This window comes from Cicer arietinum, chromosome 8, assembly GCF_000331145.2.
Source record: "Cicer arietinum cultivar CDC Frontier isolate Library 1 chromosome 8, Cicar.CDCFrontier_v2.0, whole genome shotgun sequence".
Classification (NCBI taxonomy): domain Eukaryota; kingdom Viridiplantae; phylum Streptophyta; class Magnoliopsida; order Fabales; family Fabaceae; genus Cicer; species Cicer arietinum.
In genome coordinates this window covers 13595453-13621031 of record NC_021167.2, presented here as the reverse complement: position 1 = coordinate 13621031, position 25579 = coordinate 13595453, and the positions used below count along the sequence as shown (strand labels likewise).

At 34.0% G+C, this 25579-nt stretch overlaps 2 protein-coding genes across 2 annotated transcripts; one reads left to right on the top strand and one right to left on the bottom strand.

Annotated features, from left to right (window-relative positions):
* Positions 1–497: 497 nt before the first annotated feature.
* On the top strand, positions 498–15883 carry LOC101491235 (uncharacterized). The gene is made up of 8 exons (XM_004516643.4): positions 498–957; positions 2392–2486; positions 3994–4073; positions 4298–4339; positions 4425–4552; positions 5514–5694; positions 9273–9451; positions 15007–15883. The coding sequence occupies exons 1-8, from the start codon at positions 587–589 to the stop codon at positions 15521–15523; spliced, it is 1593 nt and encodes a 530-aa protein (XP_004516700.1). The 5' UTR covers positions 498–586; the 3' UTR covers positions 15524–15883.
* Positions 6882–8199, bottom strand: LOC113784963 (chromo domain-containing protein LHP1-like). Its single transcript, XM_027331295.2, has 4 exons — positions 7777–8199; positions 7622–7647; positions 7420–7506; positions 6882–7185 (listed from the first exon to the last, which is right to left on the bottom strand). The coding sequence occupies exons 1-4, from the start codon at positions 7885–7887 to the stop codon at positions 7065–7067; spliced, it is 345 nt and encodes a 114-aa protein (XP_027187096.1). The 5' UTR covers positions 7888–8199; the 3' UTR covers positions 6882–7064.
* Positions 15884–25579: the final 9696 nt, after the last annotated feature.

Sequence of the window (25579 nt, the reverse complement as noted above, 5' to 3'; positions counted from 1 at the left end):
TACTTTTTTCTTCATAATTAAAATATAAGATTTATAGATTTATATATATATATATATATTAATATGTTATATATTATGTAAAAATAATATATACAAGGAGCATATTAATATAGAAAAAATAATTAATTTTATCCGCAATAAAATAAAATAAAAACAACAAGTACATAAAGTACGATGTAAATTAGGTAAGTATCTAATTCGGATATATCACTGTTTTAGAGGCACCTTGCTTCATAAAAAACCTTTTGTTGTATGATATATGTAACAAAGTATTCTAAAGATCTATTGGCATATATTCTAAAAAGAATAATTTTATTATTCAATAATTTAAAGAGCTCTAAGAAAAATATAAAAATTGTTGCAAAAACTTTTTATTTTAATTAGTCATAAAAAATAATTTTTTTAAAGTTACTATTTTTCTATCATTTTAAATAATTTTTTGAATCTAAAACTTCAAAAATAATTATTTAATTTAAAAGTATAATTTGTAATTGTATGACTTATCATCATCACCATTCACCACACGAAGAATTCCTTACACCAAACCCAAATCTCCTCCCTCCGTCCATGCGCTAACTGCAACTGCATGGCTCTACCGTCCGAACCTCACCGCCGCCGCAACAACAACAACCAAATCTCCTCTTTCCTTCAATCCACCGCTTCAAATTTCATTTCTCTCTTCAACTCACACAATCCTCCTTCACCTCCATTTTCACCTCAACCACCTTCCTCAATCTCTCTCCCTCTCTTCTTCGCGCCACCTCTCTCCACCGCCGAGTCAACTCATCCTTCCGCTAAATCGGTGAGAGTTTCGAGACTCAATTCCAATGGCAAAGGCGGTGGTAGTGGTGGTGGTGGTCCCGCTTTTGTTGGTCAGGTTTTCAGTATGTGTGACCTCTCTGGTACTGGTCTCATGGCTGTTTCTACTCACTTTGATCTTCCCTTCATCACCAAAAGGTTGTTTAAGTTTTCGTTATTAACTTCTTTTCAATTCAGCTTTCAGTTATAGTTGTAACCTTTTCTTTTTGGTTATTTTGTTATCATGTATGTATGTATGGTTTAGTGCATGTTTGGTTTCACTTTTGAAATTAGATTCACTGCTGTTGGTGAATAATTCATGCAGTCATATAGTTGGGAAAATCGGTGACAGCTCGATTTTGATTGGACAGTCTTAAAAACTGCAGATTTTTTAATTTTTTTATTCTATAATTTTAAATATTGAGGTTAAGTTGGAATATTCGGTGTCACCGATGTCTGCTTGCGTGAATGCGGGAACCCAAACTGCAGGGAATCCCGATCCATAAAAATTGATCTTGATACGTTTGAGTGTTATTGAGTAGATTAGTTTTGCCTCCAGAATTGATTCTAATTTGAAGTTATGATTTGTAGATTTTGAGTCAAAATGTTATTTTAATATTGAAATTTATTTTTCAACTCGCTTTTATGTGAATATATCCAAACATTAATAACTTTACATTCAACTCACTTTTAACTAAAATTAATTTTTGTCCGTGCAAAACCAAAGATACACTTGTTGCTTTAGTGAGTTTTTTTTTTATCCATTATTTGGTGGATAAAATTTGTATGTGTTGATGGTGACGTAACGAGCTTGATTAGTTTTTGCATAGTTAAGTCCAAAATAGCTTGTGGAATGCATTTTGGATTCCGTAATGTTATTTTGAACAACAATTACAGACACCTAAATTTGACAATTTTTATATGGTTGATGTAGTTCACACCCAAATTACATTACTGTTTAGGATTAGTTTCTAGTTCATCGGAGATTCTCAATTATAATAAATCCATGAGTTTTACATACGGAAATGTTCTTATAAGCTTATAGATATTTACAGGGAGGTTAAATGAGTGTGTTTGAAAAAACAGAGGTAGGAGATCATTAACTTATATGAGAAGCTGTTATTTAAAAACTAACGTTATTGCAAGATTCTTTTATATTGTTTACTATAAGTGTTTATTGAGAAGTTTATCCAAACCAGTACTGAAAAGAATTGTTTTCTGGGTCGGTAAAGGACAGAATATAGGAAGGTTTTTGTTATGGAGTTGTTTTTTTGCTGAGCTTTTAGGGTTCCCGTATCTGTTTATGAGGAAAATTGAATCACCTTGCATTCGTAAGCATATGCGAGCTGGTGTTTGGTTGCTTTTAGCAATCTAAGTATCCAACAGAGAACACAAGGCATCTTGTTTAGGAAACCAAAGATGGTTGGGAGTTGTTGAATATTGATTAAAGATTTGTGACCATTGAAAGGAATTTAGGGATTGCAATTGTAGCTACTGTTTGTTTAAAACCTCATGGAGGTTAGACTAAGCTGTTACCATCCATCATTTTTCTGAAAGGATAACTGTTTTCCGCCTGTAATCTATTTTCTGCAGAACCCCAAAGTGGCTGAAAAACATGTTTGCAGCAATCACCAAGAGTGAGAGGAACGGCCCTGTATTTCGCTTTTTTATTGATTTAGGAGATGCAGGTTAGCTCGTCGATAGCCCCCCTTTTTTATGGTTCTTTAATATGCTTATAACATTACCGATCATATTTGACTTATCATATGTTTCAAAGTTATTCTTTATAACCTGATTAATCTTGGTTATGATGGTATCTAATTATCATCTGCGTCGTTTAGCTCTGACCTAGGCTAGCTGATTTCCTGTTTACTCTAGCTTTCTCTCTCTATGTATGCACTCTTGGCCTTACTTACCAGTTTATGATTATAGTGATGCTTAATTCTAATGTATTCAGCTGCTAGCCAAAAACCTTTTGAAGACTACTTAATTAGCTTCTTTGAAGTTAAGATACAGACTTTTATGCATTTTTATTTTGTGAAATAGAATATTTCAACAAATATATGGTTAGTTGTTAATCACTCTTATATTTTTGGCTGGGGGGTGGGAGAAGGTTCAACTTCAAGGACCCGTTTACTTGCGGTGTTTCCTGTTTTCATTACCATTGATAAAATAAACATTAGAGAAGGCATGATGAAAGTTTTGAAAATGCATTTTAAAAATAGATTGAATATTTTTGAAAATTTCAAAACATTGTTTTTACTGTTTTGGAAAATGTTTCTCTCTACTTAGCTTCCATCTTCTCTATCACAATTAAAAATAAAAATCCATAACAAAATGTTATTCTAGTAGTCCACATACAAAGTAAAAATTGAAAATGTTTTTAGAAACTAAACGGGTTCTAATTCTTTTAAAATAGAACATGAAATTTCATTAGAGTGAACTGGAGAAAATGAAGCTAAGGGGTCTTCCACAACTTAAAAAAAAAAAAGATAAAAACAAGGGGCAAGAAAAAAGAATCAAGAATGTAACAGGACTGCCCAGTCTCTGCATATAAACAAAACCCTATCCCATAAGCAGTGTTGTTAAATGGTGGTCATGGTGGAATGAAGTGGCAGAGTTTTGGACAACTGCCATAGACAATTTGTGAAAGGATGCCTGCCATGGTGGCGCCATAGGTCACAATGGCGTGTTTATATGGTGGATTCTTTGCCTTCCACCATATTCCACCATCAACAATACTGCCCATAAGTTAAGCGGCAGTGAGGTACCCCTCAAGATGTGTGCATTCAGATTCAGCTCCAACCAAGTGATCCATGTGTTACATATAATTCATATTGCCATAAAATTTTACTTGCTTACTTTTCCAAACTTTTATGAAACACTAGTGTTTCAAAGTGAAGGGACAAACCAGAGCCCACGAGTCAAGAATCCCAAAGGGATTTTTCCAACCCCAAGTAGCTGTACAATGCAAATTAGTGACCTACTGTGACCAAACCCGATCCTTGCATTGCACATTTCTTTGCCTGCTAAAATATCCCCTTCAACCCAGTCTATATTTTGTACTTTCATATTTATATGTTCACATTCCTTTTTTCCATCAATTACCCTCATCACCACATATTTTGATTAATGTTGATCTTTGATTAACGACTATCACCAAATACTAACCTTTTTAAATTTTAATCGTCTTAGTTTCATATGTCAAAAAACTGAATGTTCCAAGTGGCGTGGTGGGTGCCTGCCGTCTTGATTTAGCATATGAACATTTCAAGGTACTGTTGACGTTTTCAATTGCTATTTGAGATGTAGTTGTGCTGGTTTGAGTTAGTGCATTTAAAGTTATCTACGATCAATCATTGATTTGGTTTTTAGGAAGATGTTATGATGCGTGCAGATGGTTGTTCCAAATTATGGAATTCAATATGTTAATATTATTTTTTTACTTTTATGTTTTTATTTGATTTATTTATAATGTTGCTCACTCCATACCATGCAGGAAAAGCCTCACATGTTCCAATTTGTTCCGAATGAGAAGCAGGTATTATTATTTGTCTTTCATTGTTGCACATATTTTAATTTTATTTGACTACAATCGTTATTTATTATAAATATTTTCCCTCCAGGTCAAGGCAGCCAATAAACTTCTGAAGACAATCCCACACAATGGTGTCAGGAAAAAGGTCGATGGGGTGCCTGTGTTTAGTGCTCAGAACTTGGATATTGCAATAGCAACTACAGATGGGATTAAATGGTACATATTGCTCATCTTCCTTGTTTTATGTGAATTGGTGTTATTGTCATAGAACTAGCTTATATGTAGTTTATTTTGAAATTTAATATCAGTAAAATGATAGTTGTTCATTTTTAAATCTCCTAGTTTCTTTTACAAATGTATGAGCATAAATTCTAGATTTTCTTCTTTGTGAGTGAATATAATTGCTTTAACTAGCCTCCTTTTTTTCCCCACTGATTCTTCTTTGGCTTTCTTAGTGCTGCAGTATTTTAACATTTTTGTGCAGTGTTTGCACAAACTTTGATTTGTGATATGCTACTTTTCTGTTAGGATTTGGACTCATTTTGATTATTTATCCCATTATGTTTACTTGTTGAAAATTGAAAGAGAAAAACACTGAATATTATTATTTCATGGTCAGTCAATTTGGTTCCAAATTTTTTCGAAATAACTAAGTAGTACATAAACATGAAGACCATCAATCAGTTTAGTCCTTTCATTGTCAATCAATTCAATCAATTTTGATGAATTTGGATCACAAATAAAGACCTGTTGAAGCCCTAAACAAATTTATTAATATATGCTCCAATTGAGCATGCCCTAAATAACATACCAATTCAGAATTTCTGACCCTTTTAGATGACGAAGGGATTATTTTGGTTGAAGGCCTTCAATTTGAAGGACTAATGTTCCATTTTATAAATTTGAACAATCAAATTGCCGGACTTTACAATTTCATGGACCAAAATGGTGATTCACTCTTATTATTTATGCTGATTTGAAAGGACAAGGTCAAATACTATTATGTAAAGAATCTTAATGAATGATAATAAAAATGGAAATAAAATCGTATCCCAATAATTACTGGCTATCATGGTGATATGTAGTGAAAAGAAAAAGAAAGAAAGAATGAAATATTAAGTATTTTCTACCAAAGCAACATAATATTTATGCCCACATTATTGCTTTGTTTGAATAGGTATACTCCCTACTTCTTCGACAAAAACATGCTTGATAACATTCTTGAAGAAGCTGTCGATCAACATTTCCATACATTAATCCAAACTCGGCACATTCAGCGGCGGCGAGATGTGGTTGATGACAACTTGGCAGCAGAAGTGATTGAGGAAATTGGAGATAGTTTAGGGGAACCTCCAGAGGTATGACTAGTTTTATGAACATTTTATTGTTTAATGAAGTACAAGGCTGAAGAAGAAAATTTTCAATATACTTATAAGAATCTGATATGGAATATGATTTTCAATCTGAACCTTTCATACTGACTGACTAATTTAGTATTTGTTTGAAGTTCAAGTAAGTGATGATGATGTTTGAAGCTGAAATCAATGTTGTCAAGATCGAGATCGTAATTAGGATCTGAGGTTGCAAGATCATAAAACATAGGGATGTAACAAGGATCATAAGATCCAACCAAAACGAAAAATTACATTAACATACACACATATACATATATATAATGCTAATTTGGCTCATATAAAGTGAGCAACACTTTAGAGAATAAAGTGAGTAATATCAACAATTAATGAGTAAATCAATGATCGATAGTATGTGCACATGCATGACCAAACACGGGTGGTTATAATATCAACTATTGATTTGCTCACTTTACCAACTTCTCACTTTAGATGAGCTAAATTCATATAATGCATAGATAAAAAGTTAAAAACACATGACTGAAACTGAAAGCTTCAGTTAAACAGTCACACGACTTTACCTCTCCAATCTATTCCCACTGAAAGTTTCGGGACCACTGTTCGATTGATAACAAGCACACCCCGACCCACAACCATGGACGGTTCGGCCAGCCGTCGCCATCATTGACATTGCCGGATAAAAATAAACACTGCTGGATCGAACTAGTATTACAGCAAAGGGTAGATGAGATCTAAGAAAGTTATTCAAAACCGATACTAAAAATGAAGGTCTCTGGATCAAAATCTGAATTACAGTAATCGCTGGATTAAAATGAATGTTTCAGGAGGTGTATCAAAAGCAACAAAAACCAGCAAAACCAATATTTGCCTAAATTAATAAAGAACTAGTATTTCTCAAATCATAACCTATTTGTTAAGATCTATAAAGAATTATTAGTATTGCATAAATCAAAAGAAAGGGGACTCTGGCTGGTGTGTGAAAGGCTTGTATAGTGATGAAGGGAGATAATGTCATGTTCAAGATTGGGAAATTTTGGAGATGAACAGCAAAGAGGAAAAGGGGCGTGATATTTTAATTTTAATATCCTAATCTCAGCCATTTATTTTGATATAATGGCTGAGAATGACTTCTCTCACTCATAAAATAACCTTTCTCACTATGAAAAAAAAACTAATAAATAAGTAATAACATTAAAGCAAACATAATCTGAAGTTCAGAACAATAACATTCAAGAAGTCATAATTAGTCACATGCATAAATCCCAAATCAAACTAAAGTAATAACCATTCCAATAACATTCAGCAGCCTCTCTACTGCCACCCCCTGCCCCACTACCTTCAGCCCCATTATCACCTTACTCAGTAACCTCTTCTGGAGCATTCACAGAGCTTTCATCAGTAGCATGTTTGGCACTTCCAAGACTGCTGCTATCACCATGTTTGCGTTTGCCCTTCTGTTGCTTTGCTGATTTCAAGCTTCAAAACAATACAAATATTTGTAAGAAAACAAGTTTTAAAATCCAGTCGATTAGTCCATCCAGTTTCTGACAATCACAGTATTTGACCTATGCTTATACACAACTCATTCAGACTCATACCAAACACTACACAAATACAAAAACATAAAGTTAAAATGTCTTTCATCCTTAATTTATAGAATGTAAAGAAAAACGTGAAAAAAATTGTACAGAAGAACAAGGGAATAAATACCTCTCTTCAAAAGCTTCAACAACATCAGGAACACAAATTAAGCTCTCTGGAGGCTCCCAGCTGTTTGCTGACTCATCCCATCCGAACCTTGAGTCATAAATAGACAAATAAACAAACTGTCATAAAAAATATCACATTTGGCTCTTTTCCCTTCAGTTTTATCACAATGTTGTTAAACAAAAACCAAAAAAGGGGCACTCACCATTTGACAAAATACTCCACCTTACCCTGTAAAATTGGCACCAACAAAAAAAAACACATAGTCAGGCAAAATAAGAAATTAGGCAAAAAAATGACAATCATACTCCAAAACAAAGCGGAAAAAAAACCCATGAGTGAAAAAAGAAGAAACTTGACCTTGCGGACCCTCTTACGAAGAATAGCTTCGACTTCATAAAAGCCGTCACTGAGAGAGGGTAAATTGACGGCAGGAACATCTTTTGGGGATTCCGAAGTTTTCTTGCTCATCCCTAATTCACCCTTAATGACCAGTGCCAAAAAAAACAGCAAGCTAAAAAAATCAAAGGGAAAAAATCTAGAGACACAGAAGCAATGTTAGAAGTTAGAACAGAATCATCGTCATTGTATTTTCCGAGTGAGAAATAGAAACACAAAAAGGTGTGTCTTCTTATGGACTGCGTGTGAATCTGAGTTGTAAATTAACTATGGAAAATCCGCTGCGCTGTTTTATTTAACGCTCTTTCCCCTTTTGCCAGTTTCTCTTTCTGTGTCCTCCTTTTATCGGCTTTCTTCTTTTCCACTTTTACTATTTTAATACAAAAAACAAAAAAAATGATATTTATTTTAGTTTTTAAGAATTTTGTTTTCACACCCCGCCGTTGTTTTTTCAGAATGTTAATGTGTGGTTTTTCGCTTTGTTTTTGTCTGCTAGAATAAAAGTTGTTTTCTTGTTTTTTTTTCTTTATATATATGCACACATTCAAACACAATATTTATATTATTATTATTCTTGTTATAGAGTAAATATGAATATTTTTACTATTAAAAAAGAGATCATATTTCAATTTTAACAAGCATTATTTATTTGTTCCACTTATTGTAAATATCAATCTAAAAGTTTATTTTTAATGCACATAAAATATGAAGAAAAAAAATACCATATAAATAAGAACATTAAATCAAACTTAAAGGTGAATATCATAACCATAACATTGAAAAGAGGTCATAATTAGTCAGATACACAATCTAAGATCCATATCTAACTAAGATAATTACCATCACCGCAACATTCAGCAGCCTCACCACCACCACCTCCTGGCTCACTACCTCCAGCCCCACTATCACCTTGCATAGAAGTCATTTCCAATGATTTTGAATGCAGATCAAACAATGTCAGCACAGAAAAGCAGAGAGGGTTGATGTGAAGAGATAAGATGAGCAGAGATGGGGCAAGATGTGTGAACCCGTAGAGATGAGCAGAGAGGTTTAAGAGACTCAAGTCGAGGGAGATTGGTGTTGTTTTTGGGAATTTTAGGGTAGGTTTGAGGGATCCCTGACTCGAAAATGCCCATTTTTGGGATAGCAAGAGATCTCACAATCTTTATGATGTTGCTCGTGATCTCACTACGATCTTACCAATTTGTGAGATCATGCAAGGGGAAAGATTGTGAGATCGTGTGAACTTACATTTTAGATCTCGCTCTTGTTAACAATTGATAAAGTGTGGCATGATATACCTACTATAACTTGTTCTTGAAGATAAATAAGTTTTGTTTCATGTTTCATTTTTTTTTATATTTCTGTAGGGATTAATTCAAGATATACGAAACATTAATGCCCATATTTATTTCTCTCGGAAAATTGTTTAGTTTCTTGTTCATTTTTCCTGACAGGTTCAAGAAGTGCTTGATGAAATGGGCCATCCTAGTATACCACTGAGTGTTATTTCTAAAGCTGCAGAACTCCAGTTCCATTATACCGTTGACAAAGTACTCTTGGGTAATAGGTGGTTGCGGAAAGCGACAGGCATACAACCAGAATTTCCATATATGGTTGATTCATTTGAAAGAAGGTATATTCTCTGTTGTTTTCAACTTGAGGCATTTTCACATTTGCTATTTTTAGTCCAGTGGTTTCCTGGTCATATTTATTATATGTATAAGTATATAATAGAACAAATAGTGGTAATTGGTTCCCAAGAATAGAGAATTGAAATATCAATCTGATAGAAACTGGAACCAATTAAATATATGTAATTATTTATGAATAAAAACTGATTTTATGGGATAATTCTCTTGGAGAAAGGTTCTCAATCAGAGATAGATTCATACAATTACACACCTGAACAGAATGAAAATGTTGCATAGAAAGAATGCAAAGAACACGGTTCCTACCAATTTTTTAGAGCTTGGTTCTCTCCCTCCTGAATAATCACTCCAATAACTTCTAGATAACCAACTACCCATACTTTTTTTTTCTTTTTATTCTTAATAAAACAGAAATTCCGCAAACTGTAACTACATTTTTGAAAAACATTATTAATTAATACTGCTTATATAAATATAACTGCCACTAACTGACCAAAGTCAGTTTTGCTATTTTTGGCCTCTCCTCTTATAATGTTCCTTAATGAGAGATCTAACATAATCCTGATTACTTGTATTTCATATTTAATTAATTTAGCTTACTCTAGTATCAAAGTTCCTAGTAGTGAGACTGGTTAGGTCCAGGTTCATTTTAGACACGTTAATTAGGGAAACTAGGACATGTGTATTCTTTTTGTGTTCAATATATTTTGTTCTATTCTATTGTGTTGATACATGATTTTCTGCTTATACTTCTCTTTTCTATTTCTCTCATATAGTATCTAGAGTTTAAAGTGGCAACCTAAACTGTACCTACCTGGTGTGCTCATGAGTGGTATTTTTCCCCAGCCAACCATGATCACAGGTGCTGACCTTCCTATAAAGTTCTCCATGTCAACCTTTCTGGTAGGCGACTCCATCACTAGACTCACCTTCCTTTGCCCAGTCTTCCCGCTGCCTTTCCAGCTAGCAGATATCCTCTCTGATCTCCCTTTTTTTTTTTCCTTTGTCCTGATTTTATCATCTGCTCCCGTCACAACCTGCGTTGACAGTTGCAAGTCATTCACATGTTTTGTGGTTTTGTCTTCCGGCCTTTGTTATCTGACTTAAGGCTCGTAGTTGTCAATGGTCATTCAACTGCTCCCAATGACTCTTTTGAGAGGCCCCTGTTTTCAATAGTTATACGACATCTCTCTACCAGAAAATTGGATGATGTTACTATGACACCTTCATTTCTATAGTAGAATTGTGGCTTAGCAACCAAGGGTGCAAAGAAAATCTCACCACCAAATCTACCTGTCCCTGAGGTTGATGATCTAGATGGGAAAATCCTGATTCTCGATGGAAGAAATGTGTACCCAAATGGATTACCCAATTTTTAATTTTAAAATATTGGTACAGTTGGTACGTATCCTGAAGTATCCAACGGTTAGTATGACTTGAATTTTGAAGTACCCATGCTATATAGCTTTATGTAGAATGTGAAATTAACCAATTCGATACAATCATGAAATCTTATGGCATTATATTTTTGATCAAGTTTTTCAGATTATTTTGGGCATTTGTAGAGATACGTTATCTAGTTAGTAATGGTCATTTACTTATATTTTCAATAACTTAGTAGTCATTAAAATAAAGTAGCATAATAAAGTCTCAATTAGTTATTGATTTATAGAAAACTTGATTATGTACTCATTTGTGAAAGGTCTTTGCATGCTTTTAATGAGTAGTTGCATCCAACAAAGGTCGAAGGAACTTGAGTAATGCACGGCACAGTATTTTGTCGGGGATGAAATGGTGGGGAACAAAATTTTTTCAAATTCATTTTTCGGCTAACCTCAAATACTGAGGATTTTGAGGGGAGAGAAAACAGATCTTAATTTCTTTTAAAAATAAATTGACTAAAATTATCCTTGCATAAAATGTTCTATCCATATTGCATATAAAAAGTAAATTAGTTTTAAAATCTCTCTCATCACTAAACAAGTTATTCCCCCTACCCTTCCCTCCTCTAACTTAAATCTCTTCTCTCTGGTACTTTCAATTAAAAGCCCTGCCCTGTATTAACTTTTTTCTGTTGTTGCCTTTGTGTGGTTTACCTCTAGAGTGCTAAGTTGGTGTTAGGATTTAGATTAGTTGAATTAGTCCTAGAAGTTAGAAATTAGTTAATAGAGTAGTTAGTTAGTTGGGGGCAGGTTGTTATGTTTCAACTGTTTTTCTGTTTTGATATTTAGTTGCTTTTGATCATTTACCCCTCTTATCCTAAGTGTAAATAGAACCTATAAATAAACGTTCCATCCCCTAAGGAAGTATTTCTTAGCAACTGTAGAAATTGAGTGGTGAAAACCATTGTAGGAGTGTATCTGCTCTTGTGTATCCATTTCTTGGAGAGATTCTCTTCTATTATTGCTTATTCTTTTCTAAATATTAGTGTTCTACCTCTAAATCCTTGGAATCTAATTATTGTGTTCCTAACAGTTGGTCAGATTTTTGGTTCTCCGACTATCCCTACTCCGGCTACAACTTAGTCTAATCTGCTCTACGTTGATCAATTAAGTTATTTTATCCTAGTTTAATATCCTGGTTCATTTTACAAATGATTGATTAGATCCAGGTTTGTTGTATAAATGTGAATTAGGAAAATTAAGTCTTGTGCCTTCATTGTTAAACTAATAATATATATTAGCTTCATTGTTAAACTAATAATATATATTACCTTCATTGTTAAACTAATAATATATATTACCTTCATTGTTAAACTAATAATACATATTACCGTCATTGTTAAACTAATGATATATATTCTGTTGTTTGCAGCACTTTTTGATATGGTTTTCCATATGCGCTTTTATTCGCATTCTCAATGACTTTAATACAATTTGCAATTTCACTTTTGAAAGGTGTAATTTGATTCAAATTTTGACAAATTGTTAGGACTTAGATATAGGAGAATTAGTTAGTTAGGAGACAGGTTTTATAGGTTAGTTATTTCCTATTTCTATTTTAGTTTTGTTAGTGTATTTTGTTTCTATTTTTCCTATTTCTTAGGATAGTTGTTGATTGGTCCTTTACCCTTTCATCCCTTTGTACAGTGAACCTGTAGATAATGTTCTTGTTAGAATATTAGAAAAATATCTTATAAAATTTATTATATTATATTAGAGTATCTTGAGTTATTTCATAGGATTAATTTATAATTATAGAGATATCTTAGAATATCTCTCATTATTATTATGATTTATTCCTGATTTAGGATTGAGTCTATGTTTCTCTATAAATAAAGATTAATATTGAGTCTTTGTAATCAAGTCAGCATTAATTTATTATCAATAATATTCAAACCCTTATTATTTTCTTTCCTCCTTTTCTCTAAAATCCCACAACTTCAACATGGTATCTAGAGCCTATTTTGATCCTCCTTAAACGATTTTGCCATTGTTCCGTTGCCGAGTTCCCAACAATTAGAGAATATAATCATAGTTTCTTTTTTCCAACTTGATCATTTCTTTTCCGTTCAGCTCGCTATTGCCGCTGTCACTGCCACAGTTTTCAGCGACTTTTTCGGCAAACGACCACTCCATCAGCTTCGCCTCTTTCAGATCAGCCCACACCTCAAAGCGCACCGCAAAAAGCCACCGCCCGCGCCTCACTGTCCACCGCACGTCAGACCACGCGCTGCCTCTCTTCACTGCGCGTGACTGCGTGTCCGAAAACCGTTTTAGATGTGGCCTTTTTTGTTGAACTCGCCTCGACCTCACGGTTCCAGATTTGCCCTTACTTTTCAATTTTGATCAACGAAAATATGTGTTATTGTTCAAACAACCGTTATCTCTCCTGTTTTGGACGCATTTTCTCACTCCGTTGATCGATCATGGTTTCATTTCATTAGAGTCGCGCTGCTTCTTATTCTGTGTTTGTCATGCAATTTAGTTCTTACTAATAGATTATAATAGTGGCTTCTATTCTCACCGGCGATCATTCTGGTGGTGTCCCTTTTTCCATAAATGAATCATATTAGTGATGACTTCTTTTTCGATTGATGATCATTCTGTCAATGTCTTTTATTTTCATTACTCACACTCTAGCATGACAATTTGTCCCAGATACACTGGCCCCATCTTTGTCCTAGATGTACTGGTCTTGCCTTTCTCTCCTTGAAGAACGCCTCTTCAATATTATTGGTTTGAAGCTTCCAAATGCAGTTTTTAGAAGAACGGACCTTGTTTTGTTCAATTACTTGTCATGAATTTCTCTCAGGCTGATGATCATTCTAGCTATCTGGCTAGACTGTATTTGTAGCAATTCTCTCCAACTTCACATGTATCCCTGAATTGCCTTTCCATCTTTTTTTATTATTTTACGGAGCAAAACATTGTTTTCTTGTAACAAGTTACAACTTAGTAAGTTTTAGCTTGAGGGGGAGTGTTAGAATATTAAAAAAATATCTTATAAAATTTATTATATTATATTAGAGTATCTTGAGTTATTTCCTATGATCAATTTATAATTATAGAGATATCTTAGAATATCTCTCATTATTATTATGATTTATTCTTGATTTAGGATTGAGTCTATGTTTCTCTATAAATAGAGATTAATATTAAGTCTTTTTTAATCAAGTCAGCATTAAGCTATTATCAATAATATTCAAACTCTTGAGGGCAAAGTTGTTTTTGAGTGGGTGTATTATTAGGACTTAGATATAGGTGAATTAGTTAGTTAGGAGATAAGAGCTTTTATAGGTTTGTTAGTTATTTCCTATTTCTGTTTTAGTTTTGTTAGTGTATTTTGTTTCTATTTTCCTATTTCTTAGGATAGTGGTTGATTGGTCCCTTTTATCCCATTGTACACAGAACCTATTGATAATGGTTCTCTTCCCGTTTAAGAGGATCTTTTGCCAAATTATAATTTTCTTAATTGGTATTCCGGTTGAAGGGTGCATTCGCCCTTGAGGAGCGTATTAACTCTTGTGTATCTTGCTCTTGTAGAGATTCTCTCCTATTATTTCGTATTCTTCTTCAAATTCTTTCTAAATCCAATTCTTGGGTTCCTAACACAAACTTTTTAGAGATGTTGAGCACCTCATGTAAATAGATATGATGTGCCAACCACAACTCATTTGATTTTTTTTTTCTTTTCTGTTTGAAAGAAGTATTTCTCATTAAGTATACAGATGCAGAATCAACAGGAGTGGAGAGAGTGAAAATGGAAATTCCAGGGTCTGTTTGGTTGAGAAAATAGTGTTTTCATTTCCTATCTTTACTAATGAATATATAAGTTTGGCCTTGTTTTCATTTTTTTTTTACTTCCTGTTTTCAAAGATTTTTACAGAAAACAATGTAAAGGATTATTTATTATTTTCACTATTTTCTGAAGAAATCTTCAGACACATGAATAAAGAAAAAACAAGGTGATACTTTTGTAATTACTAGGAAAAACAGGAAATTTCAATAGGAAGCATTTTTTCAAGCCTATTTGATTTGAAGAAATGTTATTCAATGATATGTTTTCTCTTTGTAACACGGTTTTTGTTATCCTGCAGAAGTGAAGCATCTTTTCTGAGACTTACAGAGTCAAGCAACTGCGTTGATAACCCTAATGTCGAAATTGATTCTAAACAAACTGAATGTGCAGACTCTTCTGAATATAATTTAGATGGTAGCACCGAAGCAGCCCAAGACCATCATTCCAAATTAAGGCTACCTTTTGGTAATTGGTTCCATCATCCAAACTCAAAACACTCCCATGAAAAAGTAGGGTTATCAAGAAAAGATGTAAATAAAGAAGATTTGAAACAAAACACTTTTCTTCCGAAAATTACGATGGTTGGTCTCTCTACAGAAGAAGCAGGCCATATGAGCAAATCGAGTTTGAAAAAGACAATGGATGATTTGACAAAAGAGTTGGAGAAGACAGAACTTGATGATATAACTGGTGGTGGTAGTGATGAATGCAAAGTCGAAGATAGAGATCCACTATTTGTAGCAAATGTAGGTGATTATTATTCTAGTGTTGGAAGGACAGGAACCCCTCGTTGGATTCGGGGAGGATCGAACTAAAGCCTGCACGGTGACCGTTTCTCATTTTGGTCGCGAAAACTCAAGAAGTACTCGTTGGATTTGAGGAGAGTGTAACTAAAACCTTTTTGTTGTCAAGAAGAATTTTTCATTTGGAGGTATAGTTTTGGATATTTATTGGTGTCTCCAAATAAGATTGGGAAAATCAGGTTACTGTTTAACAATGATAAAATGTTGGCGGTTGAAATATTATCTCCTTTGGAGTGTATACTAAAGCTGGATGGTCAAGCTTGAGCTTATGTCCTGATCAGAATGTTGTACATCATTATCTATGTAATTTATCAATGTTTTCCCATTTTTCTGAATTCTGGGAAGTTAAATAAAACTTGTGTTACAAAATAACTAGGCAGAAATTATATATATATATATATATATATATATATATATATATATACACTACCCCTTATGGCTTATGAATATTAGTTGTGTTTATGAGAAGGTAAACTAAGCTCTTTGCTTTTTCCCTGATTTTTTTTTTCTGCAGGATGAAAGATGAAAATTTATTACTACAAAATAAATATATAAAAAATAGGTATATAATTTTAGTAGAAAGTGAACCGGTAAAGATGGCCATACCATGGTACTGTTGGGGTTGATTGCAAGTCCCACATCCTTTAGTGTGGGAGAATAAGGAGAAGGCCAAAGCTATATATTGGGTTTTGGTCCTTTGTTTTCAAATGCACCAGTCAACAATAACACTTTAAGCTTGTATCCGACTTAGTTTATATATTTGCTTTGTAAGAGTGTGGTTGTACTGGGGTGTCTGGGGTGTGAGTGAGAGAAGTCTATGTGTTGTAACAATTTTCACATAGTATTAATTCTCTGGTTGCCGGTTTAGGCAGCGGCCGTGGTTTTTTCTCTTATGCTATTTTTTCCAACAACTGGTATCAAGAGCCAGGTTCGGAGGTTCGGTAGGATAATTGCTCTGTGGTTGCAGCTTTGTCTGATCCTCCACATCAGAAAAGAATTATCCTTGGTATTGTTAGGGGAAATGTGATACTGTGAAAGTGCTGTTTAGGGAAGTTCTGGCTAAGGAAAGACTTGGTATTTAAGCGTGTCTGTTGTGACCCACCTCTCTTTCCTGGGAACTTACCTGTTGCACAGTTTACAGTCTGCGTGCAGCTGCTATGAAGTTTGACATAGAGAAGTTTGATGGAAGAATCAACTTTGGCTTGTGGAAAGTACAAGTCAAGGATGTGCTTATACAATCAGGATTACACAAGGCGTTGAAAGGAAACACTTCCAACATGGAGGACGACAAGTGGGAGGAACTAGATTTGAGAGCTGCAAGTGCAATTCGTCTGTGTTTGGCAAAGAATGTTCTTGCGAATGTGCAGAATCTGTCATCAGCCAAGCAACTCTGGGAGAAGCTTGAAGGGTTATATCAGGCTAAGGGCATCTCAAATCGGTTGTTGTTGAAAGAGCAATTCCACAATCTGCGCATGGATGAAGGTACGAAAATCTCTGATCATCTTAGTACTTTGAATAATATTGTCTCTGAGTTGGAATCTATCAAAGTTGAGATTGATGATGAAGATAAAGCGTTAAGGCTCATTTTGTCCCTTCCACCTTCCTATGTTCATCTTAAACCTGTTCTGATGTATGGGAAGGAAAGTTTGAGTTTTGAAGAAGTTGCAACTAAAATTATTTCTGAAGAAAGGAGAATGAAAAATGATGAAAGCACTTCATCAAGCTCAATGTTGCTGACTAGAAGTGGGGCTAATGGGAAGAAGATACATGCAAAGAATTTGGTGTGCTGGGAGTGTGGAAAGCCTGGGCATGTGAAGAGAAATTGTCCAGGTGGAGCAGTATCTGGAAAAGACTCTGAGACAAGTGCTGGCAAGGTCTCCCTTGTTTTGGGAGATGATGGTGATCTCATCTAGAAGATAAAGTTTGTCCTTATGGTATTTCCGCTATACCATGAAAAAGTACAAGTTATTGCTAGCGGATTCAGAACAACACACGGGCATTGGTTGACATTGATGCAAGGTGTGTGGTGATTTGTCGATGGCTGAAGAACTTCCTGGAAGCCAACATGGGAGTTGCACCATAAATTTCAGCAAGGTTTCGACATGAGAAAATTCTTGGAATGGTTTAGTTCTAAGTGGAGAAAATTCTTGGGATGGTTTAATTCCAAGTGAAGTGTACTTTTGATGGTGGAGTATGATTGTCGGTAAGACAATGGAAGCGGAAGCTGTAACTCTTACAATCAAGGTGGAGATTGTTGGGGTTGATTGCAAGTCCCACATCCTTTAGTGTGGGAGAATAAGGAGAAGGCTAAGGCTATATATTGGGTTTTGGTCCTTTGTTTTCAAATGCACCAGTCAGCAATAGCACTTTAAGCTTGTATCTGACTTAGTTTATATATTTGCTTTGTAAGAGTGTGGTTGTACTGGGGTGTCTGGGGTGTGAGTGAGAGAAGTCTATGTGTTGTAACAATTTTCACATAGTATTAATTCTTTGGTTGCCGGTTTAGGCAGCGGCCGTGGTTTTTTCTCCGGTTTTGGAGTTTCCACGTTATATTCTTGTGTTGTGATTGTGTCTTAATTTTTTTAACTTATGCTATTTTTCCCAACAACTGGTATCAGAGTATTTAAAGAGTTATCTGTCGTGATTCAACAATGCCCAGTAGAGTCAAATGAAGATATCTTTGTCATGACCTTTGAGAAAGGTTTGAGTTCACGAACTTTAAGTGAAGTCCTAACTCTAGCAAGGCAAACTCTATGAATAAGATTCGGATGAAGGTTAAGAAGCACATCGAGACCGCGGAGGGATCTAGACACTCACACAAATGTATAATATACACACACACAAATGTATAATATAATAGGCAAATTGGTAAAAATTATTACTTTGATATTTTATGTTCTATTATTGTAAAAAAATGTTATAATTTAATTTTATATACAATTATATTTGATGTGTTAATTAAGTAGTAAGAGTTAGAATTAGTCTTGTAACCTTAAGGTACTGTAGCAAAAAAAAAAATTTATATATTACTATTTTATAACAAAATATAAATAAAAAATGACTCAAGTGACGTCGATGTATTTGATCTAAAATTTTAGACGAAATACATCAATTTTCATTAAGTCATTTTTAATTATATTTTATTATTGAAAGAGTATTTAGACAAAAAAAAGGAGTATTTATCTTCTTCTTTTTTTTTAAAAAAAATCTAGCACCGCTTTTGATACTGTGGAGCATGTCAGTTTGTTATTATTAACATATGCTATTCCTTGTTTTTATTATTGAGAAATTGGACAATGTTTGCATTATCTATGTCCTTCATGACATCCATCAAAAGTATGAGTCGGTTCGAAGCCACATTCTCATTGCATCCGATATCTCCTTAATAGAGGATCTCATTAGACGCATCATACGCATTTTTGGCCACGAAGGATCGGGATAAATGGATCTCAAACTGGCACAAAGTCTTCTACTGTCGTTCCAAATTTTACAGGTCGTGGCCGTGAGGTGGTCGTGGTGGAGGTCGTCCTCAGTGCACTTACTATAAGCGTTTCGGTCATACCGAAGACAAATGCTATTCCATTATTGGCTTTCCAGAAAAAATAGTAAATGTGATGTAGTCTAATAATAATGGAAAAGACTGTACAATGAGAAATGCCAAAAATAATATGTTGAGTACAAGGCATACCTGCAGTTCAATGTGTCATCCTCAGCAACTTTTGCTCATACTGATAATTCTACGGTCTCTCTCTCTCACTCCTCATTTGTTAACCCTTGGAACTTGGACGCTGGAGCTTCCGATCATGTGGATGGTAATCCATCACTTTTATTGAAAATATCCCAACCGAAAACCCTACATCATATTACAGTTGCAGACGGTTCAAAAGCTAAAACTAGTGGCATTGATCAAGCCACTCATCTCCCATCTTTACCTCTTGACTATGTTCTTTTTGTTTTCAACTATCCATTTAATTTAATTTATGTTAATCGTCTAACTCAAAGTCTAAATTGTTCTATAACTTTTACGCATGATTCTTTTGTTATACAAGATTAGAGCACGAAGCAGATGATTGGTACAAGATATGAGTATCAAGGACTTCACTACATTTAGTCTTCATCTACTGTTGCTTCCACTTCTAGTACGAAGTCCCCAAGTCTTTTTCATCGTCGACTGGGTCATCCAATTCTAAAAAAATTTAGAGTTATGGTCTCTCACTTGAAGTCTTTAGATTGTGGATCTTGTCAGTTTGGGAAACACATCTGGTCTTCCTTCCCCAGCAGTCTTCATTTGTAAGCTCGCTCTCTTTTTGATGTCGTTCATTCTGATGTATATGGATTAAGTCGAGTTACTTCAGTTGTAGGTCATAGGTACTTTGTCACTTTTATTATGAGTTTTCTAGATGTACGTGGATCTACCTACTCAAGGATAGATCATAAATATTACGTGTATTTCACAATTTCTTTAAGAAAATTCAAAATTAATTTGGTTGTTCTATTCTCATTTTGTGCAGTGATGGTGCAAAAAAGTATTTTTACGTCTTCTTTTATGGTTGAAAATGGAATAATACATCATTCATCTTGTCCCCATACCTTACATCAAAATGGTATTGTTGAACGTAAGCACCGTCATATAATTGAAACAACACATACGTTGCTAATCAATGTTAATGTTCCTTTCAAGTTTTGGGGCGATGTTGTCCTAACTACTAGATATTTGATTAATAGAATGCCATTTTCTGCTATCCAAGACAAAGTTCCCTATTTCATATTGATCTCTAATGAACCATTGTTTCATTCCCTTATCGAGTTTTTGGATCCACTTGCTTTGTTCATGATCTTACTCCCAAACTTGATAAGTTGAATGCCCATACAATTAAGTGTGTTTTCCTCGGCTATTCAAGGTTTCACAAAGGATATTGGTGCTATTGTCCCTCCATACATCGCTTCTACATGTCTGTTGATGCCACATTCTTTGAAGATACACCTTTCTTCCCACCCCCCATTGAATCTAAGCCAATCTCTGATGTATTACCTATTCCCCACCTTGTTCGAATAATCGATGCCTATAATTGACAAGCAAAATCCATCTACCCCTCCTCTCTTGCATACTTATCAACGATGTGCATGTCTCTCTCCTACCAATCCACTTCCTACACAAGATTTAAGTGACTCATCTCCTGTTCCGGTCCATTCTTCTACTTCAGACCCGCCTACCTTGTCTGACAACCTCCCTATTGCACTACGTAAAGGTACACATTTCACCAGTAATCCTTATCCCATTTATAATTTTCTTAGTTATCACAGTTCATCACATTCACATTGTACCTTTGCCTCTGTTATCTCTTCCATCACTATTCCGGTCCCTTCTCCGCAAGAAGCTTTTTCTCATCCAGGTTGGCGATAAGATATGACTGATGAGATGACAACCTTAAAATCTAACCAAACATGGACTCTTGTGCCACTTTCTTCTAGTAAATCTAGTTGGATACACACAGTCAAAGTTGGTCCAGACGAACATATTGATTGTTTGAATGCTCGTCTAGTGGCTAAGGCTATACTCAAGTATTTGGTTTTGATTACCGTGATACTTTCTCACTTGTGGCTAAAATGGCTTTGGTGCATATTTTTCTCTCTATGGTTGCTATGCGACATTGGCCATTGTATTAGTTAGGCATAAAGAATGCATTCTTTCATGGAGACTTAGAAGAAGAAGTTTATTTTGAGCAACCACCTGGTTTCGTTGCTTAGTGGGAGTGTCGTGGGTATGTCTGTTGACTTCATAAAGCTTTGTATGGTCTCAATCAATCTCCTCGAGAATGGTTTGGAAGGTTTAGTAATGTTGTTCAACAATATGGCATGATTTAGAGTCAAGCTGACAACTTTGTGTTTTATAAGTTCTCTTCTAACAAGTGTATAGGTAGACTGAGGTATTTTCTTGGCATTGAGGTAACTTAGTCTAAGGCAAGAATTGCTATTTTCTAGGTATAGTCATATGCTGTGAGTGTGGTGAGTAAATTCTTGAATTCCCCTTGTGATAGTCATTGGAATGTTATGGTTAGAATCTTGAGATACATTAAAGGAGCTCTAAGAAAAGTTCTTGTTTACACAGACAAAGGTAATTGAGATATTGTTGCTTACACAAATGGAGATTGGGCTAGAAGTCCTTCCGATAGACGATCCACATTTGGGTGTTGTGTTCTTATTGGTTGTAATTTGATTTCCTGGAAAAGTAAAAAGCATAATGTTGTTGCCAGATCTAGTGCTGAGGCTGAATATTGAGTTATGACACTTACTACTCCGAGCTCATATGGCTCAGACACCTTCTCTAAGAGTTGTGCTTTTGTAATTTAGGCACTATGAGTCTCATATGTGATAATCAAGCAGCCTTGCATACTGCTTCTAATCTAGTGTTTCATGAGCGAACTAAGCATATTGATATTGATTGTCACTTTGTTTGTGAGAAGATTGTGTTTGACGATATTGCTACTTCATTTGTTGGTTCTAATGATCAATTGGAAAACATTTTCACAAAGGTTCTTCAAGGACCACGAATAACTTATATATGCGACAAGTTCAATGCCTACAATTTGTATGCTCCAGCTTGAGGGTGAGTGTTGGGATATGCAATGATTTAGTTTGTTATTATTAAGATATAATGTTCCTTATTTTTATTAGGTTTGATATAGGTTGGATTTAGTCTAGATTTATTTCCTTAATTAAGAGATTCTCCTTGTACAATTTTGATTATAAATAATATCATGCTAAGAGCTAATCTCTCAAGTCATTCAACATCAAAACCTAATTCTCAAGTGATACATTTCTTGATTTGTCCTTGTAAGTATGCCAATAGTTTATTGAATTTGTAATGTTTCTTTTATCTTTGTGATATTCCAAAGAAAGCCGTTTTCACAAAATTATGCATCTCCTATGTTATAGGGAAATGTTAGCCGAGTAGATTCACATTTTTAAGACTTGGGTGATATCGATAGACCCGACCCTCAAGAAACTCTATGTTATAGGAAAATATCCTTTAAAGATTCTTCTTGACATCATAATAAAGTTGGCTGAGCAAAGCCACAACTTCAAGACTTAGGCGAGTATCGATATAGTCCTCAGGAAAATATATGTTATAGGGAAAAAATCGTTATAGATTTTCTTTGATGTCATAATAAGGTTGGCCGAGCCGAGCCACACCTTCAAAACATGAGTGATTATCGATATAGATTTGACTCTGAGGAAAATTTGCGTTATATAAAAATATTTGTCAAATACTTTCATTGATGTCATATTAAGGTCGACCAAGCAGAGTAACAACTTCAAGACCTAGGAGAAAACCGATATATACCTAATCCTCAGGAAGATCTACATTATTAGAGAATATTTGTTTGATACTTGATACCATAATAAGGATGACTAAGTAGAGTCACACCTTCAAGCCCTGAGCAATTATTGGTATAAACCCGACATCAGAAAAATTTACGATAAAAGAAAAGATCCATCAGAGACTTTTCTTGACGTCAAAATAAGAGTGATCGATTAGGGTCACACATTTTACATTATTGGAAAAGATTCGATGGAGAATTTCCTTACGTTGTAATAAGTATGATTGAGTAGAGTCATACTTCTATCAATTTAAAATAAAGGATAAAAATGATAGCATATACAAACACACAAAAAACTAACATAGTAATTGAAAGCATAATTGATAACAACACTAGTGTGTAGTGGAGCTCATCTCAGTAACAAAAATAACATAGTTAAGATTATAGGTAACCACACAAAATTCTTATAATAATGGCACAAAGGTAGCCTTATAGACAATACACGTTTAAAATTCTTATAATAATGGCACAAAGGCTAGCCTGAAAAAGAAAAACGTTTATGCGTTAACAAGCTTAACGAAACATCAATGTCTTAATAGGTTATCCTAGTTTGGAGCTTGGTGCATTGTGGACTGGTATGGATGACCATACACGTGGCCTCTACTATTTCAGCTTGACAAGTTAGGTCCTACTCAACACTAGCCCAACCATTCATCTCATGCCTAACTTAGCTCCACCATTTAGTTCAAATAGCTCAACTCCTTCATTTAGCTTAGCCTAGCTCACGCCTAACTTAACTCTACCATTCAGATGAGCTCCACCATCCAACTCATGCATAGCTCAACTCAGCTCCACCATATAGGTCATGTGTAAATTAGCTTGACCATTCAGGTCACATGCCTAGCTCAACTTGCCTAAGGTCATGTTGAGCTCCCCCTTGATCAATTGTACCAAGCTTACATTCAATTCAACTACACAAGGTAGTTCAACACCAAGTTAATGTCCAAGTGAAAGATGTGGTCCTCATGGGAAGTGCTCCATGGCTGGCCACACACCCAACACGAACGAATGACATGAGCTACACATGCTCCAGCATGTGCCCTGTACAAGCAAGTTGCGTGGATATAGTACTCGTACAAATGAGTAGTGTGTGATCTCAAAGATGTAACCTAATAGACTAGGGCTCTAAAGAAGGGTCAAATAGGTCAATAAGTGAAGACTATAAAAGGAGACACTTATAAAGCGAAAGGGACAAACAACTTCATAGCTTAAACAATATATTTTTACTTTAGTCATTTTAGAGTATTTTTAAAGATCTTTTTTATTTATTCTATAAAATAACTCACATGTTGTATCTTGTATTTACATACGTGAACATAAAATTATTTATATTTAAATATATATAATTTGTTTTCAAGTTAAAGTTGAAGGGTATTAGGAGTTATAATAAGACCGTCTCCCGTAATTATACTATTGGTGGTTCTTAACTCTTTTGTGATGATCACCTCATATTTAAAAAGAATGGTAAAATAGTTTTTTGTGTAAAATAAAAGTGTACAAAAAAAAACTTAAAATTTTGAGTTCTTTTCAATACAAAAGTCTTTTAAAAAATTCATATTTAAAGTTTTTTTTAAAAAAAATTTAAAATTCAGTTTTTCGAAATACATTTATGTTTTGAAAGTATAAATTTTAAGTTTTTTAAAATATAAACTAAAGATGGTAGAACTGAACAATTTTTTTGTTGTTTTTATTTTAAAAAGAATGGTAAAATAGTTTGTTTGTGTAAAATAAGAGTGTACCAAATAAACTTTAAAATTTGAGTTTTTTTTAACAAAAGTATTCTAAAAAATTTAAACTTGAAGTTTTTTTTTCTAGAGAACTCAAAATTTAACACATTTGTGTTTTAAGAAATTCATAATTTATGTTTTGAAAAATTTAATTATAAATTTTTGGAAATATAAATTAAAGATGGTGGGGTATGAAATATTTTTTTTGTTTTTATTTCAAGAAGAATGGTAAAGTAGTTCGTTTAGGTAAATATGGGGTAAGGTATAATGAAATGGAAACGGGTTTAATTTTCCATACTCAACACAAATATATACAAATTAATTAATTTCTTAAACTTTTTACCCTACCTTTGTGTAGTCCGTTAAAAACGCAAAACAAAATATATGAATATCCTATTTTTTATTTTGACGAAGTATGAATATACTATATTTTGTGAGTAAAATAATGTTTTAATAAAATTGGTTCCTCAAATAGAATAATAATTATATTAAATTAATTTATTATTCTTTTTATTTGGTACAAATTAAATAATATATTACTCTAATAGTTGAAAAGAAAACACCATCCAATTCCCAAATATTCACTAATATCTAAATGGACATATATATGATAGCAGATGGTGTGGAAATAACACTAAAAAAACACAAACCTTTTCCCATCGCTCTCTCTCCCTTCTCTTTGTGTGTCCTCAACTTGCTTGCTCTTCTCTCTCTCCCTTCTCTTTGTGTGTCTCTCTCAACATTGTAATTGCTTAGAATTTTGAGTTTTGTTATTATGAAATCAGTTTTATTATTTCCTTAGAATTTTGAGTTTTGTTAATTTTTTATATTTTTATATTATTAAGTCTTGTGTTTATAATTTTATTATTTTAATACATCCTTTGATTGTTTAAAAAGTAATAGTTGTGATTTTGAGTGAATTAATTTTTAGATATACTAAAAAATCAATCCTTTCTCCA